Here is a 13,302-nt window from a genome sequence, read left to right as displayed (position 1 = left end):
CTCTTCGATTACATCGACGAGCAGGGAACAGAAGAAGGTCGCATCGGGATCCAAGCTTCTTGTGTTTCCAGGGCAAGCTCGATGATCGTTGTCAACAGCAGCTTCGTTATAGACTTTATTTGGTTTAGAAAACACATAACGTATGTCTATCTAACAATCTAACATGACGTGATAGTACCAAGTACAAAACCATGAGTCAATAAAGTAGGCAAAACGTAAAAAATTTAAAAAATTACACACATTTTACAGTTACCGCTTACACTATTTACATCTATTTACATCAGTCGTGGTTTTTGTATACGCGCTAATCGTAGATCAGACCTAAATGAGAAAATAATCGGGTCCTACGAAAGAGCCACACTTTGGAAAGTCCTCTGGCGCTTGTATCATCCCGTCCGGTTCCCCGACCTGCAGGACGACGTCGAGTCCCCTGGTCCACTGGGACGCGTGCTCATCCCGCAGCATCCAGTAACCTGAGGGTAAAAAATGACCACCGGTAAAACTTACGCTATTTCCCCGATCGCGGTTCCAAGGTTGACCTCATTTCTCACCGCGATTATCAGCCTTGAAACGGAGCGCCACGAGGCCATACTTCGGCACCACAACAGTGTCCTTCAACGGCGGGTGGTTCAGGTTTCGAACCATCAGCATCCCTCGGTTGTCCATCTCCTTCACCTCCTCAACGGACACGCTTCGCCCGAAATGCTTTGCCCCCACGACGTAGAAGCTGGACCCATGGAGATGGTATACCAGGTCATCCAAACCACCTGTGCGGAAATCGATAAAAATTATCAAAGAACAAACGTCAGTCGGACGGCTCTGCTGACAGTTTGAAGACTCGAAATCAGTGATGGAAACACAATTGCGATTTGTCGATTACAAGTTACAAATACAATTTTAAATTGATATGATAATAATTAATACCAAATAAATGCAGGTATATGAAATACGAACTAGATTTGTATTTTATTTGCGCGTAATTATAAAATATAAATATAATTCATTCCAAATTGAAATTGGACGGTGCTTTTGGAGATTTAAGAAATTGCAATGATTCATCGGTCTGCAAAATCTTGATCCCACTTTCGGATATGTACACATAGAAATCATTTCACACGATTCTCGTCAGATGTTCACCGACTTTCTTTGTCTTTGAAAATAAATTTTATTTACAAACAAACGCATACCGTTGTTACTTAAATATACGTATTCGAAATTCCCCATCGCCGTAAGTAGTTTATTTGAAACAACGAAGAGCACTTTCTCATTCGATATTTGCACAATTTATATAGCTTGGTGAGCTGCCGGGTACACCTGGCTGGCTTGCTTCGGTAAACACACCGGAGTGCAAGTTGAGAGATTTTTTTCGCTGTAAATATCGTTAGTGATACTATGGCAAAAGCGTCACGTACTTTGATTAAAAATATCTCTTTGCCTTCCAATTTTAACGAGTGCCTCAAACGAACCAGTCAGAAATCTTAGTGAGCTCGTTACGTAATCAAATTTCCGATCAACGAAAGGGAAAGTGCTTTTCACGAGGTTGAAGAATAGAATTGCGCAATGATAATTGAAAGTGGTTATAAACGACGTATTATTCAACTGTTATCCATATCATTGTAATTGTTTTCATCAACATTGTCCGCAATCAAACTATGGAATGTGATTTTGATTCTGACCGATACAATAAACCTTCTTTCGGTATTTTTTTTTTTTTTGACTTTTACCAAAAACGACACAACAGTAAATAAGAAATGAAAGCTTTCCATATTTGTAATCGCATCGAATATATTTAATAAATTAAAAATTTGAGTAGCCGATCCCTTGAGCTTCGGACGCTCATTAATGGGCAGTAATTAAACCCTTGGATGGTCCAATTGGTTGTGTTGCATCGTGTTATTTACGAGAGGCGAGAGGTTCAGAGAGAAGTTAGCAGGGAGTCAACTTCCCCTTCTATTATCCCCGCGAAATTATACTCAGGACGTGAAACGGGATCAATACAGACTGTTTTTACAGCCTCCACGTGGCAGTGATGTAGCTCAAGGTCTCTGAGCCAAGGCTAACGGACATTCGATGGATCCTGCGAGTCCTTTCAAGCCCTTAGAAACACTACGCCCTCCGCGATACATAATATACATCTCGTATTACGTTACATGTATACGCAGAAGGGTTCTAAACAGCTTGAAACAAGCTCATCCGACGAGATGACGCGACAAAATAACTTGTCGCATCTTTTATGTATAAATGTCTGTACACGTCTAAGACGATGGCGCACAAATAATAGTTATTATTATTACCGAAGGATTATACAACCAGAGCACTAATTTAGTATAAGGCAATGCCGTCTGAGACAGAGACGCAGTTTCTCGGTCGTCAATTGGCTTTCAAAGTATAATTACACTCGGTTCAATATCACTGGTCTATTCATAGTTGAAGGTATCGCTGCCAAACCTGAATCTGACATCGATATCGAAATCAATTGAAATCGACAGAAAGGGGATGAAATTCTACGAGAATAGGCCCAAACTTAGGTAACCATTCGTTGTATGCTTCTGATGTCGGCAAATTTTGTTAAACTGAAAAGAGGATAAACATTTTTGACTCTCACCCTGATCGATGAGGATGATTTCGACGGTTGCTCCAGCGGGAATGCGTCTGACGTGAACACACTCGCAGACCTGACCCTCGGATATGTCGTCGCGACGACATCGGGTCGTAACCTGTAATCCATCGCCAGCGTTGCCGGAGCAAATAATTTCCTGGGGAACGTCTTGACCCTGAGTAAGTAGCGGCGAAGAAGGAAAAGTGAACGTCACATTGCTGACGTGAAGTACTCGCGTCCGGATCTCGCCGCCATCTGCGCGCAATAACAGAACGAAAAATGAAGAAGAAAAAAGACAAGAAACAGGGTGAAAATCAATCCTGAAAAACATCAGATTCGGAGAAGTGCGGGAATTTTTTCACCTGCGAAATCGCTAGTTTCGATGCTGTAGTTGATCGGTAAATGCATCGTGACGTCGGGCGTTCCTTCGAGGACCTTGGGCAGCTTTCGTTTGCTCTGAATTTCCGTCAGGCATATTTTATCCCGGTCGTTACAGCCCTCGAACGGATTTGATGTCAGAGAAACGTCGACCTTGGTGTCCCGCTGATCACCTTCAGGAGACCCGATGCTCCCAAGGCTTGGGATCATCGACGGTTCTTCGTCGGTAAAGCCTTTGTACCGCAAAATTGCACCTCCGACTACCGCAGGTGACAAACAACCTTCCATCGTCCGGACCGTCAAACCGTAAGACCTGATGCTTCCGCTGGCGTTCAGGACGAAGTCAAGACGTTCTCCTGCGGAGTGATTATCATCGTCGAGTCAAAGTAGAAAGATCTGATAGCCAAAGAGCGGATGGATAAAATGGAGTTCGTTTCTTTACGTCCATAACTCCTCAAAGTCCGTGTGATCGAATTCCAGACAAAGATGTTAATTTGTTTAAGAATTGGTCTCAGGATCAACCAATTTGCGTGTATCATAATGTAGGAAACACAAATTAAAAAAAAAGCGTTGTGAGAAGTTAGGGATTAAACGATAATTTTTACCACAACTTTTCGACTTCTGCCGAATCACCTCCAGACTTTGCCCGGTTCTCCACGGGTTGATCTTGAACCCTGACTCGAAAGTAAAACTAAAATCGAACCTAACGAACGACGATCGTACCTTTGACCAGAGTGACCGATTTCACCTTCAAAGGGCTGACGGGGTGTCCGTCAAGGGCAATTACGAGTATGGAGTGTCCTTCTAAGGCAAGATTTACGGGGCAGGATCCCGCGCCACCTGCGTGAGCGACCCTAAATCTGTGTCGTCGACCGGGGATGAGAGTGAAGGTGGAAAGGGGGACCCTGGGACCAGTGGATTGGCGCCCCCTTCCGTTGACGAGAAGAGCGGCGGTCTTGGATCGGAGTGGATTGGAGGTTGCGTCGGTCGAGAAGAAGTGTTTCCACTCGCTGATGAGGATCACGTGCTTCGGATCGTCGACGTCGTAGAGGGTGCGATGAGGCTCGCGGGCGTCGGCCTGCCGCACGATCAGAGAACCGGACAATCCGTCGGCAACGTCACCACCTGCCAATAGTGATACAAAAAATTCACTTTCCAATCCTCGGCGCATAGTCGCCGTTCCTCCCTCTCAAGATGTTTCGAGAATTCAGGTGTCACATGACCTATCCGATAGTATGATATTTACAATAAACGAGATAGCTTTTCAGCGACTTTTCCGATAAACTAGAAATTTCTTGCAAAATGATCCTGCTATTGTCAAAAAGCTCGATCTGGTCAGTTCGGGCTGAATAAATATTGCACAGACATTTCATCTATTCATTTCGACGCGAGACGAGCTTTGAGGTTATATTTTACGGGTTATACCATTATCGATGCACACCATAATTCATCGGTCCCAACGGATCGGAACGCACTTCCAAACCTCGGAACTATCGCATTAAAAATGGAATCGATTCTCGTAAACACCCTTAAATCATCGGTCACGTGACTCCAAGCTCGAAACAATTCGTTTAACCCCCCCTGCTTATCAGGATGTATTTGACTCGCCTGCGTGCGCGTGCCAGAGGTGAGTTCCAGCCGCCGCTGCCCGGAACTTGTACTGGAACACGGTGTAGCTTGGTATCGGACACTGGGTCACCAATGGGGCACCATCCATGCACGGTGTCTCGATCTGGGACTGACCTCGCCAATGAACAGCGACTGCTCGACCAGGCAAACGGTTCACCACGTCGACGACGAGGATGTCATTTTCGCATACCTGCAGTTATATTTACCTTCTGATCACCCCGCATGGGAAAAGTGGAGACGTTGAGGATAGTCGTTGTACTCATATTATACCTCGTGAAAGTACGTAGTTAAACCAAAGAACAAAAAATTTATTGAATATGGTCACAGAAATATTGTTTTCCATAAAATTAGTCGTGGTTTCACTTGTGATGAGGCAATTTAATATTTATTCATTTTTTTCAATCGCAGATATTCGGTTCAAGCTATAAAATTTAAATATTTCTCTGAAACAAAGAAAGGAGAAAACGTTTCTTTCACCATAATTGGTAAATTCAATGAATCCTCTGCTCTCTGTACAAGTACAATTAAATTATTATGTACTGGATACATAATCGCTGAATATTTTTCGACTGTAGGTTGCAATTTTTTTTTTTTGTTTTATATTGTTCAGTTTGAGAAAAATAAGTAAAAATGCGATTTCTCTCTTCACCACGCATTCCTTAACATCGTTGATTGATAAAAGTTTTTCTCTGTAAATATTTATAGACGGGAAATGCCGCGAGTTTCTAAACTTCTTATAAATCTAATAAGGTGTATAATCTTCGCTACACTCTACGCTTTATAAAATTCCAATTATTTGCGACAATGACCTACTAGTTAACAGTTTTCTCGGTAGAAAGAAAAGGGAGTATTTATCAGAGTTGAAATACCGTTGAACTGAAATTTGAAACGTGTAAAAAATCAGTGACTTCCGTGCATTATAATCTGGTCACACGTAAATTTGAATCTAAATTTTGAACATTCTTTAAAAGAACAAGACATTCGTTCAAGTACATGATTCATAAAAATTTTAAATAATTCTGAGAAGATGAGAAAGATATTTAAACTACGTTGGTTGAAATTGACTTCTTAGAAATCTGAAAAGATACGCAGAAAAGAAAAAAAAAAAAACAAAAAACAGAGAGAGAATCAAAGGACGCATACGACGCTTTGGTGAATTATTTCCGCAACAGAAGAGAGAATCCATCATTAAATATCTGCATCTTCTGCCGCAAATACAGCGAGTCATCGTCATAAGCGCACTTTCTCCTTCCGGACACAGCGTGAGACGCGGAATATATTCAGAAGGTTTTAAGACTTGGTGACGTAATGGCGGGAATTCAAAAACCGCCTAGGTGACAATAAAATTACCTGTATGCTGGGACCCGGCATCTGGCGATTGGCGACCAGCACACCCCTCCTCTGACCGTCGACGGATACGCAATGCTTTCCAAGACAGGCGGTTTCATTGGCCGGACAATTACCGCAGGACCTAGGTCAGAGAAAAACAGTCAAAGTCCGAGAGTCGCGAATTACCCCCACTAAGTCTGACTTTTCGTGGTTTTTGCGTTCCCTTTTCTCATCGCGAGTCTTCCGCGTTGCTCTTTCGTTGCGTAACGGCCGGCGTCTTATTGCCGCAACAACCGCCATGAAAGTCCGATTGCGCGATTGACGTAACAATGCGTTATCCTTGCGACGCGGTGCGGTAATACCGTGTATGAGAAAGGTCGATACTAATGACAGGAACGGTTTCAAGTCTGGCGTATGAAAGTTGCCGGCTCGAAACACCGACTGTCAGTGACCGACTATGTACGAGTTACCAGATCTGTCCGAAAGTTTCTCGTTTATGGCTTATCTTGCACAATCGTACACATATATGTATGTAAACTGATGCAGATGTATTACGAAAAATAAAAATCTTGGATGAGATAACCATTTATAATTAAACCAAAGCACCGAAACCCGGAATCATATCGCTAGGCGTGAAAATCCAATGAAAATATTTCGTCGAACTATTATACCTAGGTATTTTTTACTCGAGTTTAACAAATTACATATTCAAAGAACCGGATTCGCGTTACGTCGATGGCGCAATGAATCCAAAACCTGCTGCCCGATCGAGGTAATAACGTAACAGGACCGCGATCATTTCATTCAGCAGTTAAAACAGTCTCGAGGTGGGAAAAAACCTTCTGATTTTTGTCAGAATTGATAAATCCCATTTTGCATGAGTTTTCTGTGACATTGAAGCTCAGTCGACACGGCGGTTCATTAATTCAATGTTTCGTCGAATATTGATCGATGATCTATTGCTTATACTCACTTGCTAAGGGATTGATAAACCTCGAGGGTTAGCTTCACCCGACAAATCATCGGCCAGTCCAGATGATGACAAGGTCGGTCGCATGATAAGAACGTCTGTTCTGTAGAAGAGAAATTAATTACAATTATTGGGTGTGATTATAACACATCGATTATCGGTTATAGTCGACCGCAAAATATCATTGCTTCAGTTTTCAATCGAGAGAACAGCGATTGACTATCGTTAGTTAATGCGCGTATGGTTTTCGATGACACGAGGCTTATAATTTACCATGAGTCACACATTAAATAGCTTATATAAATTCTTCATTTAAATAATTCGTGTCTAACTGCTCAATGTTTGATCGATGTAAGTGAATATATCTTTGAACAACATAATCATTTCTAGGCCGTACGGTACCGCATCGTTCTAATCTTAGCTCGTGTCTCTCAGCTTGATACGAATCGATTTTAACCTAAAACCCTTCCCTTGCGGTTTTCTACGTACAAGTTATATAATTTACGCTATTAGTGACAGAATTCTATGAATAAAAATTTGCCGCATGTGCGTGTTCAATTACCACCCAACATTAACGACTATGAACAAAATTTTCCGATAACGGCAAAATGAAATTTTAATCACTGGTACGATGGGATAAAAAATATTCATACCTTACTTTTGTTTCGTCTCTTAGAAATTTTATTTTATTGCTTAAGATGAATGCATATTATACGTCACTTATGTATAAATTATTATTCCAAACGTAATTAACGCTCGAGTGAATAGTTTCAGTTTCGAGAAATAAAAATGGATCAAATATTTTCTGTCCTCTTTCTCAATTCGAATCATGTGTATCTTGTGACATTTCCTAACCCAGACTCTACAAATCATATCTAAGATGTGAGTTTTGCTTCTGTTTGAATAACATTTCAACCTTGAATACGAGCTTTTCCTTCAAACTAGTACACAGGTATATTTCTTCGAGATAAAAAACGGTACAGAGATTTAAGATTCCTCGTTATGGAATAATTGTGAACTCGGTTGAATGGTATACGTAATTATTGGAATAAATTTTATTCAACGCTGTTCAAACAAAATGTATAATTATAATTCGAGAGAATTCCGATGCTTTTCTACGCGCAAATATTAAATTCTCTTCTGTTTACAATCGAAAATTGATAACATGAAACGGAGGGGAGAAAATGGGGTTTGTTAAAATTTTAATCACGACTCACGGTCTGTCCTCGAAGGATTGATCAAACCGTCCGTTACGTCAGTGGTTAAATATCAAGCATAGCAAAACCGATAAAAGAAAAATGGTGTGAAGTACGATACGTGCGGGTTGAACGATCAGATTCTGCAGTAGAACGTATATTCACGGTGATAATTCATCTTGCGTTTTTTTTTTAAGTCTTAGCAAGCCTGGCTTCATATAATACGGTGTATGCACAGTGAAAGTCTTTGTCTTATTACACCTCGCTAGTCCAGCCTTCGTGTTATTTCTCATCAGGTCTATATTCAGCGTCTTTTAATTTTTGAGATTTGTGTAAAACAACACTTACTCGGATTGTAGTGACTCAAGTGCAATATCGCAGCTACCGCGGCAATCATCGTCAGTACGATTGTGCAGCGAAGCGCATAGACGGAGGGTGAAAAATGCCTCGAACTGGGCGTGCATTTATTGGAGAAATCCATGATCTACCTGCGTCGTTATCTTCGACGATAACGGGCAAGAGCACTTTTGTTATTATCCGAAAGTTGATACCGATCGAGTGATTTCTAATTCCCTTAGAATTCCTAGAACATACGGACAGGGAGAAAGACAAATTATTTATCTCCCGAGGACCAATTAGAGTCGGCGCTTTCGCGTTGACGCGATGACGGCGAACAACAAACAGGAAATCAACTTCGCCGGAGTGACAGTGACGATCCCGGTACGCAGCTGACTTGACGGACAAAAAATCCACGGTCACCGGGAAACAATTACCGAACAATTTAACGTGCTTGGAAAATTACGAGAGTAAAATATATATGAGGTAAATTACCAGAAAAACTGCAGGAATGAAACCGCGGATTAGCGAGGGAAAATACAAACGATAAATTTTTTCATCTTGACGGTGATTTTATTTTTAAAACAATGAAGAAATTCTAGTTTAAAAAAGATGGATCTTTACAAAGTGTCCGATAATAAGAAATTCCATCTATTTCTCAAGACCAAATCAATACGCCGCGATCGGACAGAGTGCGGGATTATAAATCACGCGGTCAACAATTCGAGCCGCGGGCGTTTCGATTAAACACCGGCGCTTCGTAATGACTGCATTGGGATGTCAGGATTGCGTGAGCGAGGGCACGTCGAAGTAATATTCCTGCCGTAACATATCGTCTACTGTCTATCTTTCAAGTACGGAGTGTATTCTTGCGGACAATTAACGTATCAATTTATTGCAGGAGTATAAATCGCCCGATGGATCGATCGTCGATTGCGTTTATCTTGGTCTCCCTTCCCCAAATAAAAAAGAAAATAAACGAACGCGGAAAAGTGGAAAAATTGCAAATAGAAATTGGCTTTGAACCGGATCGTAAGAGGTCTCGGGAGCACTATCGGCACGCCATGGTCACTCGGAATCGGCCGAACCGAACTGCGCCCCAATCCGTCTTCAGTAACGTTCGACTCGCGAATGATGATTACACGGCCAAGAGTTGCAATAAACGAGTCGATTTCGGTCCAATCGGTGGTCGGGACTCTCGTTAGACGAGGTTGAGAACCGATGTCGTCCCGGGACGGCTGGAGGTGGTCGGTTGTCGGGGCCCGACGCCGGGGCCCGCTCGGAATATATGGGTCAGTCTTGCACGGTCGAGCAGTGAAAGTTGGCCGTAGGCACGAGCGCAGCGCCGGTACTGCAGACATCCCCTACCTGCCTTCCCTTGAAACTGGCAACTTGAACACTTTTATACTTTTATTGGCTTATCCTATCGTTTGACTTTTTAACCGCATCCAGTATTCTCTCACTTTCCCTTCACTCAGAGCCGATGCTCGCACACTTCTTCGATCACCGACCGACTGGCTTGGTTGGGCCTACACCAACTCGGCCTGCGGCATTAGGCCCTAGCGAAAGCAAGTCCCGTTTCATCGTTCGATACCAAACGTGTGCGCTCGGCTCGTTCAACTTACCGTCTATGATATTTTTAAAAACCTATTGTATACCGGGTGAATCACTTACGTTCAAACAACTTTCTCTCATAAAAACGGATATTCGGATATTTATCTTTACAATTATTTTCCTTTTTCGCAATGTTGCTTCTTTCAATGTTTATGGCTAACTTTTCACTGTACATTTTGATCTTTCTTTTTCTCTTTTACATTGCAGATAAAGTACTATACGTGACGGTCAGTTTTCATCCTGTTATGTAGGTACATCTTGCTATATGTTATTCGATTCTCGGTTGACAAAAAAAAAGCAACTTTTTTCAGTCGCTTCGTGTCGAGATAAACATCACTTTTACATATATTATGATTATAAATTCGTAGCGAGAAATATATGGATAATTATTGAGAACGGTAAAACGCGAGGTGAATGTCCCATATGCATTTGCACGGCTCCGCAAGTACTTGGATTGCAGAACTTCTACAACACTCTGCAGTTATCGTGCAGAAAAATGTCTGCGGCTGCGCCGAGAGAGCGGAATTAACTTCTTCTGCGGATCATTATCGAATTTCTATTGCGATATTTACATTGTTTACTAACACGCAATGATCGTATATCTTTACATTACCATGCAGAACGAACAGGACGATATATCCAGTATCCGTCAACAATTCAACAATCAAAAATATCAAGATGTCGCAATCGAATCGTAAGATTAGTTATTTTGAACGTATCGGTATGAATTTTATTCTTCTACATTTTATTGCTCTGTGCAATCTTTAAAAAAAAAATTGCTTATGATACTTTCAATTTTCATACACGTATCTTATCCGCTTTCTTTTCGTTCGTACATGTGCAGTGTATCATGCGCAGTGCGGCAATTTTAATTCCATATTGAAAAGAAACAGCGAAGGAAATGCAACCGTTTTGAGTATCAAACATCTCACTGTAATTCGCAAGAGAAAAAAAAAAAAAAAACATAAAAGTAAAAACGTCAGCCTTCCTCTTTACCTGGGACCGGAGTAAGGTATATGATGGTTGCGACGACAGATCCCAAGCCGACGAATATTGCGGCTCGAAACAGAGTGTCGATCGAATGCATAATGTATTCGCGTCGACTGGCCGACACTGCGATCGTTACCAATTTTCGCGAGTTATACACGAGTTTATACCGAGAGAGTGAAGGAGCGACGGGAACAACCGCCTTCGATAAAAGCCGCGATCGCACTAGCCTCGCAACGTCAAGTTCAATGTTAAAGAGAGAGTTTACTCCCAGCCGTACTGCTAAACGGGCCTGCTGGATCAGGGGCCCAGCATCCGTGGAATAAACTGGTCGCCCTCACTTCTGCAAAGCGATTAAATCGACGAGTATGAATTGCGGAGTTATCAACCGCAAAACAGGTTTCGCTATCGGCATACAGTATAATAGTTGAACCGGATTAATTTTCACCCTGTAAAACGACGCTTGTAAATTTTTCATTAAATCAATAGTCGTTACTATCATTTTTCTTGGAATAACTTGCTTGACTGCTATTGAATACCGGTATTTTTATAATTCATCGATTTTAAAACTAGCACCATTCTCTCTTTATCTACCATCATGCTACTTTACGGAACAGAAACGAAAATTGATAAAATTATGAAAATAAGTAATGTAGTACCGGGCGTTCAGACAATTTCGTCGACTCTAACCCACCGATTGGCAAAACCTAGAGAAAAAAAAAAACAAGATTAAAATTCCAACTGGGCGGTTGAACTCGAAATGATAGACGAAAATTTTATTTCTGTTTCGCGTGTTGTGCGTCTTTTTATTATTATTATCATTTTTTATTTTGTCATTCATTATGCCAATGGGGATAATTTGAACAGACTCCCGCGCCAGTTTTGCGGCAAATCTAGTTAACAAAATACTCGGCAGAGGGCAAAATGTTCTGATGGTTCGGTAGCGACATCTCGTGAGATGTTATCGAACCAAATCACTGAATCTGACGTTAGTCAAATGTGATTTTTGTAGGTTACGTTACGTTACGTTAAATTTGTTAAACACGAAGTTTTGACACGATAATGGCATGAGCGACGCGTGGCTTGAAATGAATTTGGAAGAATGAATAATCGCTGGTGTAATTATACCGAGCTGTTGACGACGGTGATTATGATATTGATCGTAAAATGCGATTGTAATCAGGTGCCAAATATCGATTGCAACAACCTCAGACTCGGCCAATACATATGCCCGCATCCAGACTACGAATTTATCGACCTTAAAACTCAACAGCCGAAAGGATGCACGAAAGAAAACAAGGCCAAAGGTGAATACGTGCGGTGAAATTGCAATTTTTGTTCGGCTCGACCTGACCCGCTCCTCAAGTTCCCTCGAAATTCATTCTTTACCTGATCTAACCTCACTTAATCTTTGAGGTTAACAATCAGATGTGTCCTTTGTCCCCGCTGACTTTGTTAGATATGTGACCGTCAGAATGTTATAAATCGACTAACGTTTTTCTTTTTCAGTCACCTGCCTTGCCGCCACAGATCTGGTGTGCGAAGAGTCCGGAAACAACACGTTCAAAAAAGATATACCGTGCAAATGGACGTAAGTAAAGAAATTCTAATGAGAAAAAGTTGAAAAAATAGTTCCGGTAGTTTATACAACATTTCAGCCATGATATCTAAAACTGTATTATTCCTTGCGCAGAAACGGGTATTCCTTCGAGACGTCGCTGCTGCTTTCGATATTCCTTGGAATGTTCGGAGCGGACAGATTTTACCTCGGTTATCCGGCGTTGGGTCTGCTGAAGCTGAGCACTTTGGGATTTCTGTTTGTTGGTCAATTTTTCGACGTTATACTAATAGCGACTCAAGTAGTGGGTCCGGCTGACGGTTCGCATTACGTAATGCCGTATTACGGCGCTGGGATTACAGTGATCAGAAGTGACAATTTTACATACAAATTACCGCAGGATGATTGGTGAGACATAGGGGGTTGGGTCTGGGGTGTATTTGTTACTTAACTGCACGCTGATAATAATAAATTGAGTAAGTGTGACGCAAAACGATGGCAGGCTTTCACGTGAAACCCAATACGGCATATGCGCTGTGAATATTACGTCAACGATTCTTGTGGGAAAAGCGTCATAGTTTATGCAAAACAATTTTCATAAGGCTACTCTGTATTGACTCCGGAAAAAAAAAAGAAAAAACAAAGACCCTATTGTGTACTTGTGAAATACAAAAGTATCGTAGGACGACGATGGTGATAAATTGCA

At 41.6% G+C, this 13,302-nt stretch overlaps 2 protein-coding genes across 5 annotated transcripts; one reads left to right on the top strand and one right to left on the bottom strand.

Annotated features, from left to right (window-relative positions):
* Positions 1 to 205: 205 nt before the first annotated feature.
* On the bottom strand, positions 206 to 11,251 carry LOC124220745 (uncharacterized). Of its 4 annotated transcripts, none has more exons than XM_046630120.2 (10): positions 9,464 to 9,587; positions 8,450 to 8,684; positions 6,909 to 7,008; positions 5,957 to 6,077; positions 4,586 to 4,796; positions 3,701 to 4,102; positions 2,962 to 3,333; positions 2,606 to 2,854; positions 552 to 767; positions 206 to 473 (listed from the first exon to the last, which is right to left on the bottom strand). In XM_046630120.2, exons 2-10 carry the CDS (start codon positions 8,580 to 8,582, stop codon positions 322 to 324), a joined length of 1,956 nt encoding a protein of 651 aa, XP_046486076.1. In that variant the 5' UTR covers positions 8,583 to 8,684; positions 9,464 to 9,587; the 3' UTR covers positions 206 to 321. The 4 variants fall into 4 exon arrangements, with proteins under 4 accessions (XP_046486076.1, XP_068992109.1, XP_068992110.1 ...); XM_069136008.1 differs by having other exon boundaries at positions 8,933 to 9,584; XM_069136009.1 differs by having other exon boundaries at positions 9,422 to 9,584.
* A 761-nt stretch (positions 11,252 to 12,012) lies between these two features.
* bisc (TM2 domain-containing protein 1 biscotti) lies at positions 12,013 to 13,302 on the top strand. Its single transcript, XM_046630124.2, has 3 exons — positions 12,013 to 12,345; positions 12,548 to 12,629; positions 12,732 to 13,302. Exons 1-3 carry the CDS (start codon positions 12,141 to 12,143, stop codon positions 13,006 to 13,008), a joined length of 564 nt encoding a protein of 187 aa, XP_046486080.1. The 5' UTR covers positions 12,013 to 12,140; the 3' UTR covers positions 13,009 to 13,302.

This window comes from Neodiprion pinetum, chromosome 5, assembly GCF_021155775.2.
Source record: "Neodiprion pinetum isolate iyNeoPine1 chromosome 5, iyNeoPine1.2, whole genome shotgun sequence".
NCBI classification, from domain to species: Eukaryota; Metazoa; Arthropoda; class Insecta; order Hymenoptera; family Diprionidae; genus Neodiprion; species Neodiprion pinetum.
Note: the sequence above shows the minus strand (reverse complement) of the source record. Positions and strands in the feature narration are given on the sequence as shown.

Excerpts from the sequence above, each read along its gene's own strand:
- LOC124220745 (XM_046630120.2), bottom strand. The coding sequence starts at position 8,582 with ATGGATTTCTCCAATAAATGCACGCCCAGTTCGAGGCATTTTTCACCC. Across the intron at positions 4,797-5,956 it reads TGCCGGGTCCCAGCATACAG|GTATGCGAAAATGACATCCT; the intron begins GTAATTTTATTG and ends ATATAACTGCAG. Across the intron at positions 768-2,605 it reads AATCATCCTCATCGATCAGG|GTGGTTTGGATGACCTGGTA; the intron begins GTGAGAGTCAAA and ends ATTTCCGCACAG.
- bisc (XM_046630124.2), top strand. The coding sequence starts at position 12,141 with ATGAATAATCGCTGGTGTAATTATACCGAGCTGTTGACGACGGTGATT. Across the intron at positions 12,346-12,547 it reads GAAAGAAAACAAGGCCAAAG|TCACCTGCCTTGCCGCCACA; the intron begins GTGAATACGTGC and ends TTTCTTTTTCAG. Across the intron at positions 12,630-12,731 it reads GATATACCGTGCAAATGGAC|AAACGGGTATTCCTTCGAGA; the intron begins GTAAGTAAAGAA and ends TTCCTTGCGCAG.